The sequence below is a fragment of the Telmatherina bonti genome (genome assembly GCF_933228915.1).
Source record: "Telmatherina bonti genome assembly, chromosome: 6".
NCBI lineage: Eukaryota > Metazoa > Chordata > Actinopteri > Atheriniformes > Telmatherinidae > Telmatherina > Telmatherina bonti.
Genome location: NC_136624.1, coordinates 29,785,456 through 29,807,103, shown reverse-complemented (window position 1 = coordinate 29,807,103; position 21,648 = coordinate 29,785,456). Strand labels below are relative to the sequence as shown.

General features: G+C 37.5%; 2 protein-coding genes across 2 annotated transcripts; one reads left to right on the top strand and one right to left on the bottom strand.

Moving 5' to 3' along the window:
• Positions 1-232: 232 nt before the first annotated feature.
• patz1 (POZ/BTB and AT hook containing zinc finger 1) lies at positions 233-13,435 on the top strand. Its single transcript, XM_079241923.1, has 6 exons — positions 233-1,485; positions 3,768-3,831; positions 3,943-4,114; positions 6,131-6,289; positions 8,939-9,151; positions 9,584-13,435. The coding sequence occupies exons 1-6, from the start codon at positions 242-244 to the stop codon at positions 10,060-10,062; spliced, it is 2,331 nt and encodes a 776-aa protein (XP_079098049.1). The 5' UTR covers positions 233-241; the 3' UTR covers positions 10,063-13,435.
• Positions 13,436-14,713: 1,278 nt separating this feature from the next.
• On the bottom strand, positions 14,714-20,036 carry LOC306757118 (solute carrier family 2, facilitated glucose transporter member 11-like; the record flags this gene model as incomplete). The annotated part of the gene is made up of 12 exons (XM_079242083.1): positions 14,714-14,899; positions 14,982-15,109; positions 15,212-15,287; positions 15,368-15,469; positions 15,684-15,794; positions 15,895-16,082; positions 16,941-17,089; positions 17,322-17,451; positions 17,525-17,649; positions 17,823-17,983; positions 18,229-18,327; positions 20,016-20,036. The coding sequence occupies 12 exons, from the start codon at positions 20,034-20,036 to the stop codon at positions 14,714-14,716; spliced, it is 1,476 nt and encodes a 491-aa protein (XP_079098209.1).
• Positions 20,037-21,648: the final 1,612 nt, after the last annotated feature.

The following is a 21,648-nucleotide window of genomic DNA, read 5'->3' as shown; positions in this document are numbered from 1 at the left end:
ACCAAAACACCAACCCCCACCTCTCAAAGCAGGGTCAAAGTTCACAGGAAGCTGGGGGGCTGCCATTTTTCCCTTGCTGCTGCTATTGCTAACATTTATCGGTAGATGCTAAAACGACGGGAGGGGCGGCTGGTTTCGGGTTTTGTTGCTAGCTGGCCTTAGTTGATCGAAATCGTTGCTCATAAGCTGTCATTTCTCAGACCCTTGTCGTTAACAACCATTGCTATTGGATGAATTCGGCATGGAGAAAGTAGCGGAGCCGTCTTGGACTTCTTCGTACACCTATCAGGTGAGCAAGCACAGTGCGGAGATGCTACACAACCTCAACATTCAGAGGAAAGATGGAGGCAGGTTCTGCGACGTGATCTTACGCGTCGGCGAGGAGAGCTTCCCCGCTCACAAAGCCGTGTTAGCTGCGTGCAGCGAGTACTTCGAGACCGTATTCAGCCGTCAAACGGAGGGAGACGGCGACGCCAAGGAGCTGGAGATGCACACAATCAGCCCTAAAGTTTTTAAAGACATCTTGGACTTCGCTTACACCTCCAGGATCGTGGTTCGGCTGGAATGCTTTCCGGAGTTGATGACAGCTGCCAAGTTTCTGCTGATGCGATCAGTCATCGAGATATGTCAGGAGGTTATTAAACAGTCCAACGTGCAAATACTCGTCCCGACCTCCCGGGGAGGAGACGCCAGCCTCTTCCAGGCCACGGGGGCCACGGAGCTAGGTTTCCCGGTGGCGCAGCAAGATCTGGTAAACGGGACGGGCATGCTGTTGAACGGGCAAAGCTTTGCGAGCAACACACAAATGCATGTGGACAGTAGCGAAAACACAGCGGCTGTATTATTGGAGGACGGCGGCGAGTCGTCTGTGCCAATGTTGGAACCTGTCGAAGGACTTTCTGTCTCTCCATCATCAGAAATGACAGGGAACACGTTTAATCACGACACTGACTCCCCTGGATCCAAGAGGGGAAGGGGGAGACCAAAGAAAGGGGGAGTAGTGGAACCTATCCACTTTAATCACGCCAATCTGAAAGACAATGGTCTGTTTCCTTGCGGGACTTGCGGTAAAGCTTTCACAGAGGCTTCGCGCTTGAAGAACCACGAAGCTCAACACGGAGCCTCCACCGGAGGAGTAAACAACCTCAGTGACAGCATGTCGACGGCAGGCGGTTTATCTTTACTGTCGCAGCCTGGTCTATTGGAAAACGGCATGCAGTTACCCGGAGGGCTGTCGCTGGATAATGGACGCAAACGGGAGAGGACCAGGCGGCATGTTGGCTGTGACATTTGCGGGAAAGTTTTCCGTGACGTGTACCACCTGAACCGACACAAGCTCTCCCATTCCGGGGAAAAACCATACGCGTGTCCTGTGTGCGGTCTCCGGTTCAAACGCAAGGACAGGATGTCATATCATGTGCGGTCCCACGACGGCTCAGTTGGCAAACCATATGTGTGCCAAAGCTGCGGTAAAGGCTTTTCAAGGTGAGTTCAGCCTCAGTCTTCTTAACTATATGAAATATGTTTTGGAGTTGAATAAGAACCGTAATTGTTACTGGGTCTGAATGACTGGAACTTTTACGTGAACAATAGCCTAGCTGATGCTACAGAAAGTCTGCATCGTTTCTTCAGTTGCTGATGCAAATTTATTTGCAAGTGAGATGTGATACCCAAGAGATAATAACCACGGGTATCACGTGGATATGCTGTGAAAATATTTGTGCAACAAAGACTGATGGAAACCACGAGTTTCGTCTCTGAATTTCCTGTTTAGAACCAGAAAGTTAATTGGAAAAGTAAAGAAATATTATGCAGGACAATGCAGTCTGCATTTTTAACAGCTTGGGTGAAGGTTCCAGTCTACTGTCAAGGATAATGGTAAAACTGAATACAGTTATAAAGGTGTGTTTGGGTGAGGGGGTGACTTATTTCTAAACATTTTACTTTTGCCTTCTTGAGTTATCTTGACTTATTTTTACCAACAGGTAAACTTGGATGGGGTCTGTCTCCATCTACTGGTTTGGAGGTTTAAAAAACAAAACAACAACCTCAATTTGGTCAATTATGTAGACAGCCACAAACTAAAATCTATATTTTTTTCTTCGTAATCATTTTTAATTAATAAGGTCAAGTTTGAATTACAACTTATTATAATTATTTAGCACCTGCAAATCTTTTTGTAAGGAGTTCTTTTAATCAGCAATTTTTCATAGAAGATGTGCTTCTTTTGAACTTTTTTATTTTTGGCTCTATATGTAGTGAACTTTATTTCAAAATAGTTGAATTTTGATTGTTAATGACCCAAGTTATTGATCTGAATAACGACAATAATTTACAAAGGCCTATTCTTCTTTCTTTTCAACCTTTTATGGCTTGTACGAAGATCCTACATCATTTGTGGTTGGTTGTTACTTTTAAAGTGTTAAATATTTACATGTTTGAAAATACAAATAAAACTTTATTGAAAAAGCACTTAATTATTAGCAAAAATCCCGTATTACAAAATCCTGCTTCAGTAAAAATTACATCAATATTGGCAGCAAAATGCAAAGTGTTAGTGTAAAATAAATGGTTTGACCCTTTTTTAAATTATTTGATTATAAATAGTAAAGGATCTCACTATAGTACTTAACAACAAATTGATCATTTATAGATTTGTTTCAGAATCTGTGACTTTCTAACCTTTTCTAATCATTTGAGTACTCAAAACATAAAGTCGTGAGAAAAAATCTGTTATATTCCGTGCAGACATTGTAAATGTGAACTCTGCCACATACAATTTTTTTTATCAGGATGTACTGTTAATGTGTTTATACTGCTAGTTTAACAAACAACCCTGTGGACTTAATCTGTTTGGTTACATTTTCATTCCTAGATTAATCCTTATTAAAGCTTACAGATAAGTGGAGCAGAAAGAAAAATTGTTTCACATTAATCAAAACTGATTATTTTAAAGAAATTATAAAGTACAAATGCCTGAAAATTTTACTTGAATATGGTGCAATACAATACTTGTAGAAAAAGTTTAAATCACACACATCCTCAATGAGATGAAGCTAGGAGCCGGATCCAAAGACTAATAGAAAAAGAAAAATGTAGATCTACACACTAGAGTTAGCTTCCAATATGTTCATTGACACAACAAAAAAGTGACGTTTTGGGCCCTAAAGAACGGCTGTGGCTTAGATGCCTTTTTTTTTTTTTTTTTTTTGTGTGTGTTTGTGTTATTTAACATATCAGGAGCTACCTAGTGTGCAGACCTACATTTTTCTTCTGGGGACTACAATACTTGACCAAATTTTTGTTCCTACTATTGCACACTGAAAGAGAAAATAGCATCAAATATAACAAGATGGGTCTTAATTAAAAACCATTTATATTGTTGATGCCAGCAATAATGACCTGATCCTCAACACGTCAAAATAAAATGATTGCACACATGGAGTGCACCCTTAAAATATCCCTAAGATGTTACACATGGGCTGAATGTAAGAACTTGCCCCAAATAATTGGTCATCCAGTTTGACATTTTCAAATGCATTGGTTTATTAAATGTAGAACGTACAGTACAAAGTGCAAATTGCTTATAAAGGTAAGGTTGCAAATAAAGGGTCAGACAGGCACTGGAGTATAACAGATTTTCTTGTTTGGTGTTTATTTAAAAAACAAACAGACAAACAAAAAAAAAAAAAAACGATTGGTGACCTTAATAAGCAAGCACTTAGTGACCTATTATTTCTTATGATTTTTTCCCCTTTTTCTTCCAGACCAGACCATCTGAACGGACATATCAAACAAGTACACACAACAGAGAGACCCCACAAGTGCCAGGTAACAGAAGATGCGGTACAGCATCAGATTTAATGAGAAAACTCACATTTTATGATGGTTTTAACCAGTAATATATAAGAGAAATGTATAAAATTGATTTCTGTATTTCAGATTTGCAATGCCTCTTTTGCTACAAGAGATCGCCTCCGGTCCCATCTTGCGTGCCATGAGGATAAAATACCTTGCAAAGTTTGTGGCAAGTTCCTCCGAGCTGCCTACATGACTGACCACCTGAAAAAACACAGTGAGGGAACTCACAACTACTGTGGCATTTGCAATAAAGGTAATTCTTTCACCTTTTTCGCATAGTCTCAAAACATTTTCCAAAATCTTTCATCTCACATATCTTGATAAGAATTAAGGTTGTGCTGAAGTGGCTAGTATTCACAGAATAAAGGAGAGGCTTGGTCCTTATTAGATATTTCCCTTTGTCTGCCCTGAGGGCTAAAAATTGTATGGTTCATTCTGTTTGAAATGGGTCTAGAGTTCTGTCATCAAGGTAGACTTTCATAATTTTCTTGATTTATGTTTAATTGAAATTGGACAGTAATCTGGTTGTGCTGTGTTTCATCCAGTTAAATATGTTTAAGATTTTGATGGGATCTTTCATATTCCCTTCTTCCCCAAGTTGCGCCTGAAAGACCACTGACAAATGACATCACACGGTCTTGTTGGAAAAGTTGCTCAATTTTTCGATTGATGGATTAAGAGGTTTTACAGACTATTTTTTGTTTTAAAGAGGTGCTCTGTTCATTACTTTTTTGTGTTTCTAAAGATTATTCATAGTCTGAATTTAACATCTGATTGAAAAACTGGGATTTACATTTTACTTAATGTCTCTATTATGATTGCTGTAAAGTTATTTCAGCCTCGTTCGTCCCTTTGCTGCTTTGGGAATACTAAACTCACAAGATTAGATTGATTGTATGGTTCATTCTGTTTTAAATATAAATATAGGAAATTCCTGTAGCTGAGTTGGTAAGTGTCCTGGTTTCATGCGCATCTGATGTATGTGGTCTATAACTGGTGATTTTTATTCGACATGTTGCTCAAAGCCCCTTTCACACGTGCATTGCTTTCCATTAATCTGATTGCAAGTGAACTTGTCTTGTCAAAACTGACTGAATGACACATGTGGAAAACATTTCAAAGAATTTGTGACACAAGCAAAAGGAGAACAAGTTTCTATCTGAGGCCATTTTGAACTCTATTTGTTAAATTAAAAAGACATTTTTGGGCCAGTAAAGGAAATATTTCTGCTGATACAGCTGACTCCACCAGGCAGAAATGCCCTTTTCTCTGTGTGTTTGTGTGTGTCTGTGTGTGTGTCACATCTGTGAAGGCAACTTTTATTCTGAAAGGCACATAGAAGTTTTGAAACAATGTGTGCTGCCATCCAAGTTATGTCTTTTTCTTGGACATCTTTGCTTACTCCAGCAAGACAATGCTAAGCTACATTGTGAACAAGTTACAGCAGCGTGGCTTCGTCGTAAAAGAGTGCAGGTACTAGACTGGGCTGCCTGCAGTCGAGTGCTGTTTCCTTATGAAACTGTGTTGTGCATTAATGATGTACAAAATTTGACAATGGACACCCTGAACTGTTGAACAACTGAAGTTTTACATTGAGTTCCCAGTCCTCTGTTCCCAAACACTTATTGAGTGTCGTTAAAAGGAAAGGTGATGTAACATAGTGGCAAATGTACCACTTTGCCATTGTTTTGGGGACATGTTGCAGGCAGCAAATTCAAAACGAATGAAATTCTGACCAAAAAAAACCCCCAATAAAGTTTATCAATTTGTAAATGAAATATCTAGTCTTTGTGTATTCAGCTAAATATGTTAAAATTATTAGCAGATTATTTTATTCTATGTTTTCCACAACGTCCCAACTTAACTTAAACAAAACTGAAAAATGGTGAGGTTTATTGAGCCAGTATGTCACTTTAGAAAGCTCTGCAGTCCCATCAGATTGGACAAGTGTTTATAGCTTCACAGGCGATATTTGTCTCTTTTGACAATTTTGTCCATTATAAGGACCTTTAACACAAAGAGACCTAAAATAAGCTGTGATGGGTATGTGCTTGTGCACTTTGTATTTTAGGCAGGCAGCTATGACAGGAATTTTAAATGTATTTTTTTTACAATTTTTAGTTCACTTTAGGACAGCAACAGTTTAGCCAGCCTGTCATAAAACCAGATCAATATCAAATAGTCTGTGTTTGCTTGAGGATGCCCGTTTCATAGCCCGGGCTTTGACTGTGTCAAGCAACTTCCTTGTGCTTTGTTCTTCTGGTCCCAGGTTTCTCCACTGCGTCCTACCTTAAGGTGCATATAAAGACACACCATGGCTCTCCTTTGTCCCCCACTGCCACAATGCACACCTTCCCTGAGCCAAGGGGGGAACTGCAGATACACAACGGCACCCCTTACCACATGGGACGCCAGTGCTCAGTGGAAGGCAAGCGGCCGCCTGCCCCATCCCAAACTTTCATGTTTCTGGCTGTAATGTGGTGCTCTGCTGCTTTTTGGAGAAACATGCTGCCACATCTCCGTATATTTTAACACAAGCCTATGTCTGTTCCTGCTTTCATGCTTTTTGCTCCAACATTTATCGTTGCAAGTTCATTTGCAAAATGATTCTGCATGTCTCAGGACATTTTTCACATATAATGTCTGTGTTCGCCTCAGCTTTTTATTGTGAACTAAACTTTATATGCAAAAACATTGCATCCAGACTTAGGAACTGAAATGTTTTATAATCAGGCAGTTGGTCATTTTTATGTTACTTAAAGAGGTTAAAATTTCCTCATTAACACTAGGATGTTGAGACTTATGTTAAAAGGTCAGGTTGGTATGATTACATGAAACTGTACTGTGTTTTAAGCAAGGCAGACAACTAGTTTATTCATACATTTTCCTGGACTGAAACTATGTGAAAAATTTGATAGTTTGGTAAATAAAGACACCCGATTCTGTGTGGTGTGCTCATAAATATTTATTTTATTGTGGGAAGTCTCTGTAGATTTTTGCCAGCCTGAACTTTGGGTGTGTAATGCAGAAATTGAGGTTATGGCAGTAGTTCTCTCTCTCTCTCTCTCTCTCTCACTCTCACTCTCACTCTCACTCTCTCACTCACTCACTCACTCACTCTTTCTTTCCCTTTTTGTTGAGTACAGTTAAGGATGCTGTCTCACCCTTGCCTGTATTTGTGTCCGTCCAGCATGGCTATGGTAGTATGGTTAACACTCTGTTACTGCTTGGCTGGTTCATCAATTGTCCAACTATGCTCAGTGTTGCATGGCTGTCTTAATGTGTACTCCATTTGCCCTGGATTCATTTAAACCTTTATGGTGGTGCAGGTTATGAGAGAAATCATAGTTTAAAGATAAATTGTACAACTCTGTTGGTTTGTTGCATTTGTAAGCGCTTCTGAAAGTATTTTATGTTTCACTACTATGTTTTCAGTCTGTTAGAATAGGTTGCAAGGTGGCAGAGTCTTTTGGATTGGATTGTTGATGTAAAATCAAAAGAAATTACATGCATGACTTTTTTCAACAGGCTTAATTGCTTTTTTAATCATAATTTCCCTTTATAACAAATTTGGTGCATTTGTGCAATAGTACAATGTACAAGAGCAACAAGCAACTGCATTTTAGGGACACCTGGTGGATCATATATCCAGTTAGCTAATTTAGCTCACTATGATTGTTAAATTGCAAATATTTTTGTACCTAAATGATTGCTTTTTTGCAGTTTGAATTTTTACATGAGAGGCAAAGATTTGGAGCTATTGGTTTTTGTTAAAGCTGGGGTAGATAATGTTGGGGTTGCTTGAAAAGATCTGAAAGTAGCACCCTGTCTTGGCTCCTCCCCTTCTGGTTTTGCTACTTGCGTGATTCAAGGCTTTTTTCTTACCTCTGCCAAGGAGGGGATGTTTTTACCGGCATGTATCTGTTCGTGTTCAAGAAGACTCAAAAAGTTATGGGCAGATTTTAATAAAAATTTCAGGAGTTGTTGGAAATGTGAAAAGGATGAACAGATCTCATTTTGGTGGTGATTCGGATGACAGTTTGGATCCAGGAATGTTTTAAAGGCTGTGGCGGAGGTGTGCGCTCTTCGAGTGCTTTTCTAGTTCGCAGCTCTTTCCACCAACAGTTTTCTCTTTCGCGGCTGTTTTGTGGGAGGAGGTAAATAAACCGAGCCGGGTCGGGGAAATCCTTCCTGCATTTTGTCAGCCATGAAGAAGCTTACAAAATATGAGAAATTAACAACTTCAATTCGGCCCGAAAGTTTTGATTGGTCAGAGTTTTTCCAGATTTACAGTAAACTCAGGAGTCTAACTATATTTCTTATTGTTCATGATTTAAAAACGTATCGACTACTATCAGGACGAGGAACCGCTTCATCCAGAGTAAAGCAAAACTTCTCTGAGCAAGATTACCTACCCCAGCTTTAAGACAATGTCTAAAACAAATAGAAAGTGAATTTATTTAGTGGGTTTAGGAACTTTTCTCACTTGGCAAAAAGATTGTCTACTTTTGGAACTGGCTGTAGACAGAAAATGTGCGTATGGCTGTTGTCATTCTAGTGTAATTCATTATCAGGCGTTTGCTGAGTCAGAATGTCTTGTAGCACTGCCTTGTTATATCAGTACCGAAGGTGATAGATTTTTATTACAACATAACAATGTTCATGTAACAAATTTATATTCCCGTTCTGAGAAGGAGCTGCACCCAACTGGCAGAATTTACATGATCTAACTCCTAGAAATAGCTTGTCAGTCAACTCACTTCTGATGTATTTTTTTTCCCCACAAAAATCAGTTGTTAAAATGATCAACTCTGCTGTTTACATTCTTAACAAGTTGTTCAGGGTTTGGAATTGGCTCAAGGCTGAATGGTTAATTCATTCATCACTGACGGCTTTAGTGATTGGACTCACTCAGCATGGAACTCATTCATACTACTACACCCATAGTGCACTGTGTTTACAAACAGTATTCCAGATACTCATGATGATGTGAAGGTAACTTTGTCCAAATGGTTTCCATCGGCCTTTTATGTCTGTCCCCTCCCCCCTCCTTTCTCCCTGGCTGGGTGTTGTGTAGACCTGTGCGCCAGTCGCCAGCTGCTTCTCACCTCGTCTGAGGCAGAGGGTCGCTGTCATGGTCTGTCGGGACACCCAGTTCTTCCCCAGCCTGGCCATTCAACCCTCTGCTTGCAGCCTGAGTTGCTCATGGGGAAGCCAGGTGGGGCTCCATATTTCTGGGAGTGTCGCTCTGGCGGGGTGCCTGGCTTCCCCGCCCATGGGCCTGTTGCAGGTCAGTACAGTCCAGCAGAAGGTTTGGTGGGGGCATGGAGCTAGCATGGTTTACTGGTTGGATGACCACAGCAAATATGCCAGTGGACTCTGGGCAAATGGACTGAGTTACATGATTTTTATGGTTAAATTCTGCAGTCATTTTTTTTTTTTTTTTTAACATTCATTTCTAAAATTAAACAAAGTTATTTTTGCTGTAAAGTTTTTGTACTAATTGGTTGTGCTTGGTACCTTTTACTTTAACGGTTGCTATTTTCATATTTGCTATTTCTGCAGATACCAACCAGCTTCTGGAATACAGCTGCATTTGATAAAAACCTTTTTTTTTAAAACTATTTCTCCTAATTTATACCTTTCTTGTCTCCCTTTTTTTTTTTTCTCTTTTTTTTTTTTCTTTTTGCCATTCTTTCCATTCATGTTACATTCTTCTCAGATGGGCAAGAAAATGCTGGGAAATGTCCTCACATCGAGTCAGAGGAATCGGATACTTCGTTCAGGGAATTGTCCAACGGAGACGAGCTTAAATCTCCACACAAATCTGACGGACCGGAGCTCGAGATGCCTTCTTTAGCCTGTAACGGAGCTTCTGCGGGGGTTTTGGCATCTCCAGAAGGCTCTAAAGCCAAGACAGAGCTGGAGAAAAAGTTTACCTGCGGGATCTGTGGTCAGGCTTTCCGCACCAAGTCCTACCTCAACAAGCACCGGCACAGAGTTCACAAAGCCCAGAGGCCCCATGGGGTCTCAGCTGCTGGCTTAAGCGACATGGCTCCCTCCCTGACTTCTCCCTTCTCCCCTCAACAGAACATGTCTCTCCTGGAGTCTTTTGGTTTTCAGATAGTCCAGTCTGCATTCGCTTCTTCCCTCGTGGAAGCTGAAGCAGGCCAAAGTGGAATTGACTTTGGAGGGAAGTGACTTTTTAAAGAGGTTTCACAAGTTGTCGTTTAGCCTCTCATTCTTCAGACAAACTCTGGTTACCCGCAGAAAATGCTCTGTATTTGGGAATAACTTTGCCTCAAGACTACTTTTTCTGTTCGTCACATTGCTTATGTGTATCAAATATTTTTGTTTAAAAACTGCCATATAATTCCTACTTTTTCTACTTTTTCAAAAGTATAGAAAGGGTGTTTGGTATTTAGATTTTCTTTCTAAAGAAATGACATGAAGGTTTATTTCCTTTAACCGATGTGAATCTGTTTTATATTACTTTGCGCTTTCTGTCTGACTTGTGTTTTCAGCTGCACAAAAGTTTCTTAACGTGAAATGAATAATTTACTGTATTGTTTAGATGAGTAATTTGTCATTTCAAACACCTTAATTGCTCTGGTGAACTTGGTAAATTTATCTTTGGCCATTACAGTGATTCTTTCTCTTTGATCTTGTAAACAGATATCTTTACCTCAGAGTCACAGGAGGGCTATATAATATATTTATATCATTTCTTTGTTTCTTTAAAAAAAAAAAAAAAAAAAGGATGTTTTCTTCTTTTTATGTGCAGGGATTTAAATAGGTCTCCGTTGTGATTATGATTCTTTGAACCTGTGAGTTAGAGAAGTGATAATCCCAACATGCTCACTGCACATTTCTTGTCATGTTTATTGAAAGTTTTCCCCTGCCGCATACAGAAAGTGTTTGTTTTCAGACTGCTGAATGGCATCCGCTGCCTGTCAGCGACCTTGATGATGGATTCCCACACCATAAGAAGCACCTTTAAAAGCACCTGTTATCATTTTTTTTGAGGGAAACAGTTAATAATTATAACAGTTCCAGTATAAAATGTGCTGTGAAATGTGCTCAGAGCTTGTAAGGAATGAGCTATTTTACCTCCTGCTGCAAAGACAGTGGTCTTTTCTCATTTCTCTTCTCATTTTGTGCTAAATCATCTAATCTCTCCTGCATCTGCTTGCCTGTGACCTAGAAATCAGTGTCAGAGCTGCATTCTGCATGATGTGTCAACTACAAAAAGGTATTGATACACATCATGCTCATCTGACCAATCAGCAGCAGTACAGTAAAAAAAGATGAACTGATGATGCAGCTTTGTCCTAAGTTATGTTTCATTGACATGTAAAATGTCTCAGAAGAAAGATAGTCTCGTTTTGGAAAATTCTTGTTGCATCTGCCTTCAGTGTTTGCCCCCACCCCATTTGCTCGCTTCTCAGCTGGGAGGGAGTAAGAGGCGAAATGAAGAATCAAGAATGTACATAATGAGAAATGGAGATTTTTCCCAAATATATTAGTTACTTCTTGAATTGGTTGTTTAAACGGAAGGGGGACCAAGGTCAGGTTTCTTTCCTTTTTTTTTTTTTCTTTTCCTTTTTCTATGTATTTTTTGAGGAGTGTAGATTGTATTTTATTAACTTATTCATTTCCTCAGTTTTGTGTAAAAATATTTGGATGTCAAACAAAAATCTCTAGAATATGTTCACCAATTTTTCACATGATTTTAAATGGAGACTTGTGTAAGCAACAAACGACAAGAGGGTTCAGAGAGGCATTCACACTTTGATCCACCAGCCTTCAAACTAATTATATCTTCTGTATTTACATGTTTTGGCTTTAACTGTGATCCTTTATAATAATAATTTTTAGCTTTTGCATTGTTCTTCATCCCAGAGTTACTTGTGTCATGCATTGTTGGATTGACTTTGTTTGCTGTCGAGGTCACCATTAAGACACAAGTTATCTCAGTGGGTAACATGCAGTGCAGACTGTTTTAATCCAACACATTTCCTGTGGTTAAGACAAACATATTTCAAGATATATTTAAAATGAACATGCAGTAGGAGCCAGGTATCCATTTCCCGCTTTAAATTTTCCTCAATTCATTGTTTATTCATCGAAGGAAATGATAAAAATGTTTTCTGTTTTTAATTACATTTAAAGCTGTAACGAAACATATGAATACTTGAGTCGACTACCTGCAGTGTCAGGATGTTGATAAAATCCTTCAGATTAAGGGTCAGTTTACTTTGTTTTAATTCTTTAACATAATCAGTTAAAGAATTAAGATAATTCCAGTTTTGAATAATGACTTTTTCAGTTTGGTTACAGTTTAAGTGGCCCTTTTCCTAATCAGGTTGCCCTCCTCTTGCTCCTGTAAATATTGAAATTTAATATAATACTGTTTATGAGCAGAGTATTTCACATCATAGTTCAATAACTGCAAAGTGTTCAATGTAAAATGTAATAATTTGGTGTCATATGGACCTGTCACACAGCTCACACTTCAAATCTCTGAGGTTAGCATGTTGTAAAACATGTATCATGATGCAAATGAGGCTCAGTCCTAAAATAAAGGGGCTGGCGGTGTGCGTGCGTGTGTGTGGGGTAATAGCTCAGAAGGTTTTGCGTACCAAGCTTCTTCCTTTTTGTTCGATTATTTGTGAGTAATTTAGCCTGTTAAATTCAGTACATTCCTATATTATTTATGTTTATATTGTGATTGTAACAAGTGTATATAACTTCCATATACACACTATAAATATAAATATATATATATATATATAAATATATATATATGAACCAACCAGTATGATAAGTGTTTGTCAGTGGTGGTCCTGTACATAAAAAGATTTCTTTTCCTCTTGTCTGTTGTGTAAGGGATTTTAAGTTATGGCCATTTGAAGTGTAAAGTGCATGTTCCGGCATGCGAGCTGAGCTTGAGACTGAATGTCGATCACTGGTTAGTGGCAGTAACAGTTACACTGCTCACTGTACTATCACTCTGCTGTGGTAGCACTCACACTGCCAGCTGCTCGACCCTCGTCTTAAACCAAGGTTGTCTCTTCCCCTGCTCCCTTTTTATTTTTTCATCCACTCTGCACTAGTATTTACTCTTTAAAAGGTTATAAGGGTTTCTGTTTTAGCTTAATTGCAATTACTGTTTGAAGACATGGAAAATGCTGTAAGAACCTTTATTTTGGTTTTCACTGGGATGTATGTTTTATTCACGTTGGTACTCAAACGTTACACATAATTTTATGGATTAATTTAGGCCTAAATGTTTTGCTTTCTGCTTTGGTCTGTTGCAAAGTGCCTTCCAAATACTGACTGTGCACAGCAGTGGATTAAAAAAGGTCCTCTTCATTTTTTTAAGGGTAAGAATTGTACAGAGTGACTTGCATTGACACTTTTGTATAAAAGCGCAAAATGTACAATACGTTAACTTGGTATTTTATCATTTTACTCAAAATTGCTCTTAAAAATGTGAGCTACATGTTTTGTTATGACGTCTTTGGACATATTTCACTATAAGCTTACTTTTCTATAAATATTTGTTTTTGTACTCTGTCATTGAGTCCCGACTCTTCTTGGTGCAAAGACAAGCATCAAATAAATTGCAGCTGAAAAATTGTTCTCTGGTCTTGTATTCCTTGATTAAGAGTGCTGAAAAATGCCATTACTCCATCTGCTGATTAACAGTATAGAGAAAAAAAAAATGTTTGCATGAACATATGAAAGCACACAGTTTTTCTACATCTTTTTGAATCTTTATTCAGCTTTCTTTGCTATTCAACACTGTCCATTCTTTTTGGCCTCTTTGTTCACAAGATCTGATCACAATGACGTATATCACACCTATCTGTTGAGGAGCTGTTGTGCTCTGAAATATTTCTTTTCCACCGATGTTCAAGATGTGCTTTGGCTTGTCTTCAGCATATGCTACTCCAAAACGTGTACATGTCACCCAGCATTAAATGCACCTTCACAGATGTGCAGCACTATGACCTCATGAATTTCAACCTTTTAAGCAATGTGACAGTTTTCCACTTCACCTAAACTCAGCTAGATGAAAATCCAACTGGATTTTTAATAGTAATTTTGGATACAGCAAGAAATTTTGTTTGATAATGTTTTTAAGAAGCTTTTCCGAGGCCATACTATGTTGTCTGATAGTCGTGTTTGTTTTCTATGCTGTTCCCTATTGTCTCTCAACCCCGTCTCTAATGCAAAGATTCTCTGGATTCTGTGAATCCTTTGATTTTGTTTCATGTAGATAAGATAAAAAAAAAAAAAAAATCACATTTTTTGCAGTTTTACATTGAGAGATTATATTCTGAAACAGTGTTTCCATACAGTCTTTCTCCAGGATGTGCTCTAAATACACAGTTGTATTACTACCTTGTTTCCTGTTTATCTGATTAGATGTGAGATGTTTTTTGATAGGTTTCACAGTTTATACTGTTATACTGTATTGTTAAGATATTCATCCGCCTGGAGGGCTACCATCTGGAGTCTTTGTGCAGTAAGTAGGCAATGATGTTAAAATATACTAAATTGCAGAGTGGACTATGTATTACAGATTGCATTAAAATCCAAAGGCCTATAGTTTAATTTCCTCATGTAAAAATTGACCACAACTGACATCCTCATCGTTGAGCACAAGATTAAAAAAGAACCATGTAAAATTAGTTAATGATTTAAAACACAGTAAGTATTCAGATATGTTAAAAATGTTTTGTTTAATACACAAACTCCACATTCATGATATTGGCACAATGTGTAAATAAGTGGATTTTGTGGAAATGGTTAAAAAAAAGGAAAAAAAAACAGGCAAAAAAAGTTAAAATTTAGTTTCAACACCAGTGTTTTCTGTGTCAGCTCCCCTGTTCTTATAGTTCAGTTTGTTAAAATCTTCCATAATCTCTACCATAGTCTTTCCTTTGGTCTCTGGGACAAAATACATAAAAATGGCACTGAAAATGGAGTAAGCCACAAAAATCAGGAAGCAGAACTGCCCGAGTCCCTCCTGTGCAGAGAAACAGTTTCCGATAAATAAATTCTGCTAGGCGGATGGTACTACTATGGCACATGCAGTGTGGATATCTTACCACCACATAGCCAAACAGCATTCCAATCAGGAACATGCCCAGCCAGTTGATGGTCCCACTGATCACAAAAGCAGAAGGACGCCAGGCTTGCAGGAAGAGGTCAGCAGGGAGGGCCATAGACACACCAGCTAAAAGATGTTTACATCACAGACTTACTTACACTCTAAACTTGATCGAATAAAGTGGTGCTTAGATTTGTAATGTCAGATGTTGTAAAAAAAATCACTCACAAGGTCCAAGTCCATAAATGCAAATGACACAAAAGATCAGGGCGATGTTTACGTAAGGGATCTGTGGATTCAGATCCTGCAGAAAGAAAAGCAACGCCAGAATTTATCTCCCATTAAACGGTAAAAAGGAGCTGTGCTGTTTCTCATAGTGTTTACCTTGATAGACAGCATGATAGTGAGCACACACATGGTGATGCCCATCAGAAGATAACCATAGCCCATCAGTTTCTTTCTGCCTGCACGATCTATCAAGAAGGACTGAGACACAACAGTGACAGAGAATGATGTCAGCTGGAGGAAACATAACCTTTATTAACCTTTTGTCAAGATTTTTTTATTTTATTAAGTAATGTAATAGTGTGTATCGGTCCAAGACAGCTTCCATAAACTTTAATCTTAACGTTATTCATAGTTTTTCCTCTTTCTTTGTTTATTTAATTGCTTTTGTCTTTGTTTCTTCACTGATACTTACACATAGTGTAATGGTGATAAGCTCTGCTGCTCCAATACCAATAGCCAAGTAATGCATCTGGTTCTCTGGCACTCCCGACTCACGGAAGATATCAAAAGCATAGAAGTACAGCTGAAGAAAACAGTGACAGCCATTAAAAATGGAATGAAAGGAATGTAAAGTATTATAGCTTTGATTTGTGGATTTGAGTAGAAAACTGCAATAAACATACAGCATTGATGCTGCAGAACTGAACCCCAGCGCAAGGTATGGCAAGAGTCAGGAGCTGCCACCTCACACAGCGAGAGCTGAGCACATCCTTGACTGTCTTAGCCTTCTCCCCCTGCATGCTCTCTCTCTCTCTTTGCATGTCATCCAGCTCCAGCTTTAATTCATCCTCCTGCCACAGCCACTGCAAGGCTAATACACACACGTTAATTACACAAGAATAATGAACACAAAAAGTTTTTTGCTATCTTTCTGGAGAGATAATTGTTATTGATACTAACCAGTCTATTTCAAATAATCTAAACTACCCTCAGACTAACACCAAGTAACTAACCATGACTTCATGAAAATATATGATATAAACTACGGGAGGAGATGGATTAATCATGCCTTCACAGCATCCCAAAAATACTTGGGGAACAGCTTTTGTGATTTAGCTATTTATTTTACAAAACTATCTAACAACCTCATCACAGATTTAAGAAGCTTCTAGAAAAAGATCTAAATAAGCACAATTAATTGTGAAAACAAGTTCTGCTATGCTGACTAGATGTACGATCAAAGAAAAAACAGAGGTAATGTAATTGTAATGGATTTTTGGACACTTTCTCTTCATTTGACTAGGAAATAACAATAAGATTGTCAATAAAAGGTGGAAGTTGAAAGTTTATCTTCAGTCAAGCATAAAAGAAATGTGGAATATTTTGATTTATTCCATTTGAAACCCTTGTCTTAGTTGATTTATTTTTCTCAACAGTAATTAGTTCATCCAGGAGTTTCCAAACATTCGCATGCCTTTGCATATTTGATAAAAATTTGATCTTCATTCATCCAGATTCATAAAATAATCAAACAATCAGCTAACATTTGATTTTTCAAAACAGCAAACTAAAAGCAAAATAGGCAACAGTTTTAGTCCCTTAATTCTGCCTAAAACAAAATTTTCTTCCAAACTTTCAATATCTGACTATAAAACGTTTAAAGTTGCAATTTCATTCTAAACATTTGTTCATTTCTGAATCAGAGCCTGAGTCTTTTGTGCCCGCTCACCTTTTTTGCTGCCATCAGTGTCACCTTTATCAATGTAAAGATACCGAGGTGACTCGGGGAAGAAAAGCAGCATCACAAACTGCAGGATGGCTGGAATACCACTAACTGCTAAGAGAAATGGCCACATTTCTTCTGTTCCCATGATCTCCCTGAACACAGCATCAAAGACACATTAGAAAGAATCTAGAGACTACTATAAAAAATGAAATTGGAAAAACATTGATAGTATTATTAAAACTGGGAAAACTGTAATTAATTTCAACAGTGGGTCACTAAACTAGAACAAGACAATAAAGCTCAAATGATGACAATAACTATAAGTTTCTTGTTTTACTTATAGGTTTTGACATTTGCTTTTAAGTGCAAGTAGTGTGTTCTTACTTGATGCCGATGATCTGACCCATGACCTTCCCCAAACCAATAAAGATTGAACTGGTGAGGGTCAAGAAACCTCTGAGTTGTTTTGGTGAACTCTCTCCGAGATACATGAGATGAACACTGAGGCCAAGACCTGTGTGGAGAAACATGGTGAGGAGAGATCACCAAAGTGACATACACTGACACTAAAAACTATCATAACATACCAACGTTATATCCATAGAGAATTCTTCCCAGCAGGATCATCTCAAAAGACTTTGCCATACGACTGAACACCATGAGCAAGGCAGCAGCAATCGCCACAACGTTGTTTATCAGAAGAGCTTTTTTCCTACAAAATCAGGGAAAAAAATACAAATTTCAGTTTACAAAACCTACAAAAGCCAATAGAGAATTTTATAACTTCATTTTTCCCCCCTGTTACTTTCTTTAAAATGCTGTTAATTATCACCAATATCTCAAGAAATGAATATAAAAATGTTAATAGATGAGTTGCTGTCATACCGGCCATAAGTGACAGGAAGGCTTCCACTGTGAATAGCCCCGGCCCAAGCTCCCAGACTTAACACGGCCACAATGAAGGACCAAATGAGCTGATTAGTGGATTCATCCACTGGAACATCATACCTCAGCATCCACGTGTAGTTGACAAAACTGTGGATATGCTGCAGAAAAGTCAGAGAGGTTAAGAGGCATCTGAAGCAGCAAAACTCCATATGTTGGAAATCGCTCTTTTCTCCTAAATGTCATGATTGTTATTTTAGTCCAGTGGTTTGATTCCCTGGGCAAAATTTCAGTACCTATGTAATCCAGTTCTCATGTGACGAGGGTAAATATAGAAAGAGAGATTTTGACTAAGCCACATTAAGATATGTTAATGCATGAGTTCAGTCCGTATAATAGATCTTACCTCTGCTGGAGAAGCAATGAGAGAAACTTGGATCCCATACTGAAACGATCCTCCAATTCCCAGTACCAGTGACAACAGGTACAACCTCCAGTACTGCAGCTGACATGTGAATTATACAGCAGACATTTCACAGTGACTAAATGTGGTCAAACTGTATCTTATGACTTGTTAAAAGTTTACTGATTACAGGCATTAAACATGTGTCTTATGGTTATAAATTACTTCCATCACTTCTTCATGAAAAACCAACCCAGCAGTCCATCCATGACAGAATTCACATGGCTGCATCTTCTTGTTAAAAACATTTCTTCTCTTATGCGCCAATGCATGAACTGCTTTTATTTGATCTTCTTTTAAATTATTTTAACTATAATTTATTGTTTTACAGTTATTTTGCTATTTGTATTATCTTTCCTGCTTTTTACACCATCTGTAATGCTTTTATTATGTCCTGTAAAACCCTTTGAATTGATTTGTACATGAAAGGTGCTACACAAATAAACTTGCCTTGTTATAATTACTGTATTGCTGCAATGATTCCCTGTTGTAGCTTTTTGATTTGCTTTGCTGTGAAGAATGCTTTAATGAGTTTTTTTCTCTCTTAACTAACCAAATGACCCATTGTATGAAAAGGCTTTGACTTTACTCTGGTAAACTTTGCTTTTGAGTTTATGTATTTAATTCAAGTACTTCCATTTCAGCCATTCTGCTTAGGTACAGAGCATTTTTGCAAAAATATGTTCATTTCCTATTCTAAGTCTAGTAAACTTGAACAATTCTATGCTTTTTTTGCTAAATGCAAGAATTTTATCATCTGATCTGACTTTCACAAGCTAGACTTGAATCTAGCTATAGATTCAGGTCACTGGATGTTCATTCGTGATGCTTGGATCATTCAAATGATTATAAACACTTAATAAAAACTTTCTCCACTGTTCTGGTGTGCAGGTTAAGCTGCAACCATCTCTTTGATGAAAAATAATTTCAGCTTAATTCTGTTAAACCAGTTTTTTTGTGATACCGAAGTACATGCAGAAATTTTTAAAACATCAAAGATTGTCTCTGAATTTAGCTAAAACAACAATTTGGTGTTTACACAATGTCATCATCACATGTCATTTGCTGTAAATCCATAGAGATATTTTAATAGCTTTTGCCTGTTTAGAGACAACATAAACAGAAGAACATACAAACAGAAGCCAGTGGAGAGATCTGAGTTTTGGTTGTATTTTCATCGCATATATTTGAGAGTTGGAGTCTCCAATGACAAAGAAAAATACATTGAAACAAACCTGACTGCAGAACATTCTGTTTCCTCAAAATATTTTCAAAGAGAATTTAAATAAAATGTCTCAAAAGATTGTAAAGGAGTTGAATGTTTAGAGTAACAAAACCTGTTACACTAAAAAGAAAAATTCCACTCCAACAATGTTTTCTGCATCACATATCCTTTTTTGTTTTGTTTTGTTTTTTTGTTCACTTTAAGTCATAGTAATTTTAAATGTTTGACCAAAAATCACCACAATTTTATTATATGATGCACTTAGTTTAAAGTTGTAAATGCGCAAAACGAATACAAACAGGAAATATTCATATTCACAGTTTATCCATGTGTCTCTTCTCTTACTTCACATTTTTAAACACTAAAATAATTTGTATGTCATAACCTGTAATAGTCAATTGCATAGTTTCAGATACTATCATGTTTTACTGGTAAAGAAAATTCTTTGCAGGCCAATACATATTAAAGTCACAAAAGGTTACATTATTCAAAAGTTTTCACCTACCTTTTTTGATACCATCTCCATGATTTCTGCTGGGTTGTTGCGGATGATGGTTTCAAAAGGAGTAGAAGTCCAGCGTATTTATTAGATGCCACATGAAGTTACACTTCAACAAGCTTTGGTTGTACATTCATGCTATTAGGGCATGATCGTCATGTTTTGACGTGGGTGATAGGGATGACCAAACGCTACTCTAGATTAAACCTGGTCTGTCTGGCTGATTCCTGCAGTTGTTACAACCACCTCATGTCCTGCTCTGTGCTGTCTGTCAAAAAGGTTAGATATTATTTTCACCAAGAGGCTTGAAGGCTTAAAGGAACAAATCCACACATAAACATTACAATTTAGTGCAAAAAATGGCGACAAAAATTATGCATAATGCAAGCATAAAATGATCATCAGCAACCTGCTATGTGTTTAAAGTTATGAGAAGCTTGTTTGTACCTACATTAGACATAATTAGTAATGCAAAGTTGATGCGATCAGTGGTGGTGGGTGTGTTTCATACCGATGCTTACGTTTCCACTATGCTGGAAAAAAAAACACCTTAATGATACACAGCCTCCCATTGTATACAGCTCATGGAGAATAAATTGCAGTTTTATTTTTATCGTAGTGTTATGTAAATCTTTTACTCTCTTTTTCAAGAAGTGGTCATTAATCTTTCAATCAAGCTTGTTCGAAATCTTATTTGATATATGTGAAAATAATATTTGCATCATGTTCCAGTAGTTTGAGCATTTTTATTGCTTTTATCTGCATGACAAAAAGTTTTATTAAAGTAGAGTTATGAATAGATTAATGCACAAAAACACCAGCTTTAAATCTGTGCCATTATTTTCATTCTCTTTCTGATTTGCTTCTACATGCAGACATTTATCCTCAGGCAGGCAGGAATATTGTTCTACATATGCTTCTATCATCTAATCTGAAACATTAAAACTTGATTGTAGATTTCTTTGAATGACAAATTATACTCAAAGAAGATATTTTTGCACAAAAGCGTCTGGAAAATGTGCTGCAGGAGAACATTAACTTCACGCTGAAACAGATCAGATCATACTGAGACCCTTACAACAGTAAGTTAAGTTTAGTTTTTCCAATATATTTTTGTCCATTCCCTGATTGAATTCTAAATATGTAATGACTGAAATAAATAAGAGAAACATGCCTTCACGAAGCTTAATGAAGATAACTCTCTGAATTTTGATTTATCGATGTTTGTGAACTTTGGTCTTACATGTTTGGTACTTTGCAACACTGGTGTAAGATTCTTTGTACATTTTAATTTGATGAATAGAGCTGGACCAAACAGTTTGATACAAATAACAGTAAAACATGACACTATTTCTGATTTCAACTTGTTTTTATTCTTTAGCGCGATACAAAGTGTCAAACTCTGTCAACCACCAGTAAACAGTACTGACTGGTTCTCTGATAAACCATAAGGGAGTGTTGTATCATTTTCATGTCCCATACAGCACAAATAATCTTCCTGGTTGGTTTTCATGTCAAACATATATGAAATATGATAAACATGATTTTAAAAAATGAAAAAAAGAATTTTTCAAATCTTTAGCTAATAGTTGGACGTGTTGATTTGAGGCCTTTAAAGTCTATTTATCTTACTCAGCCA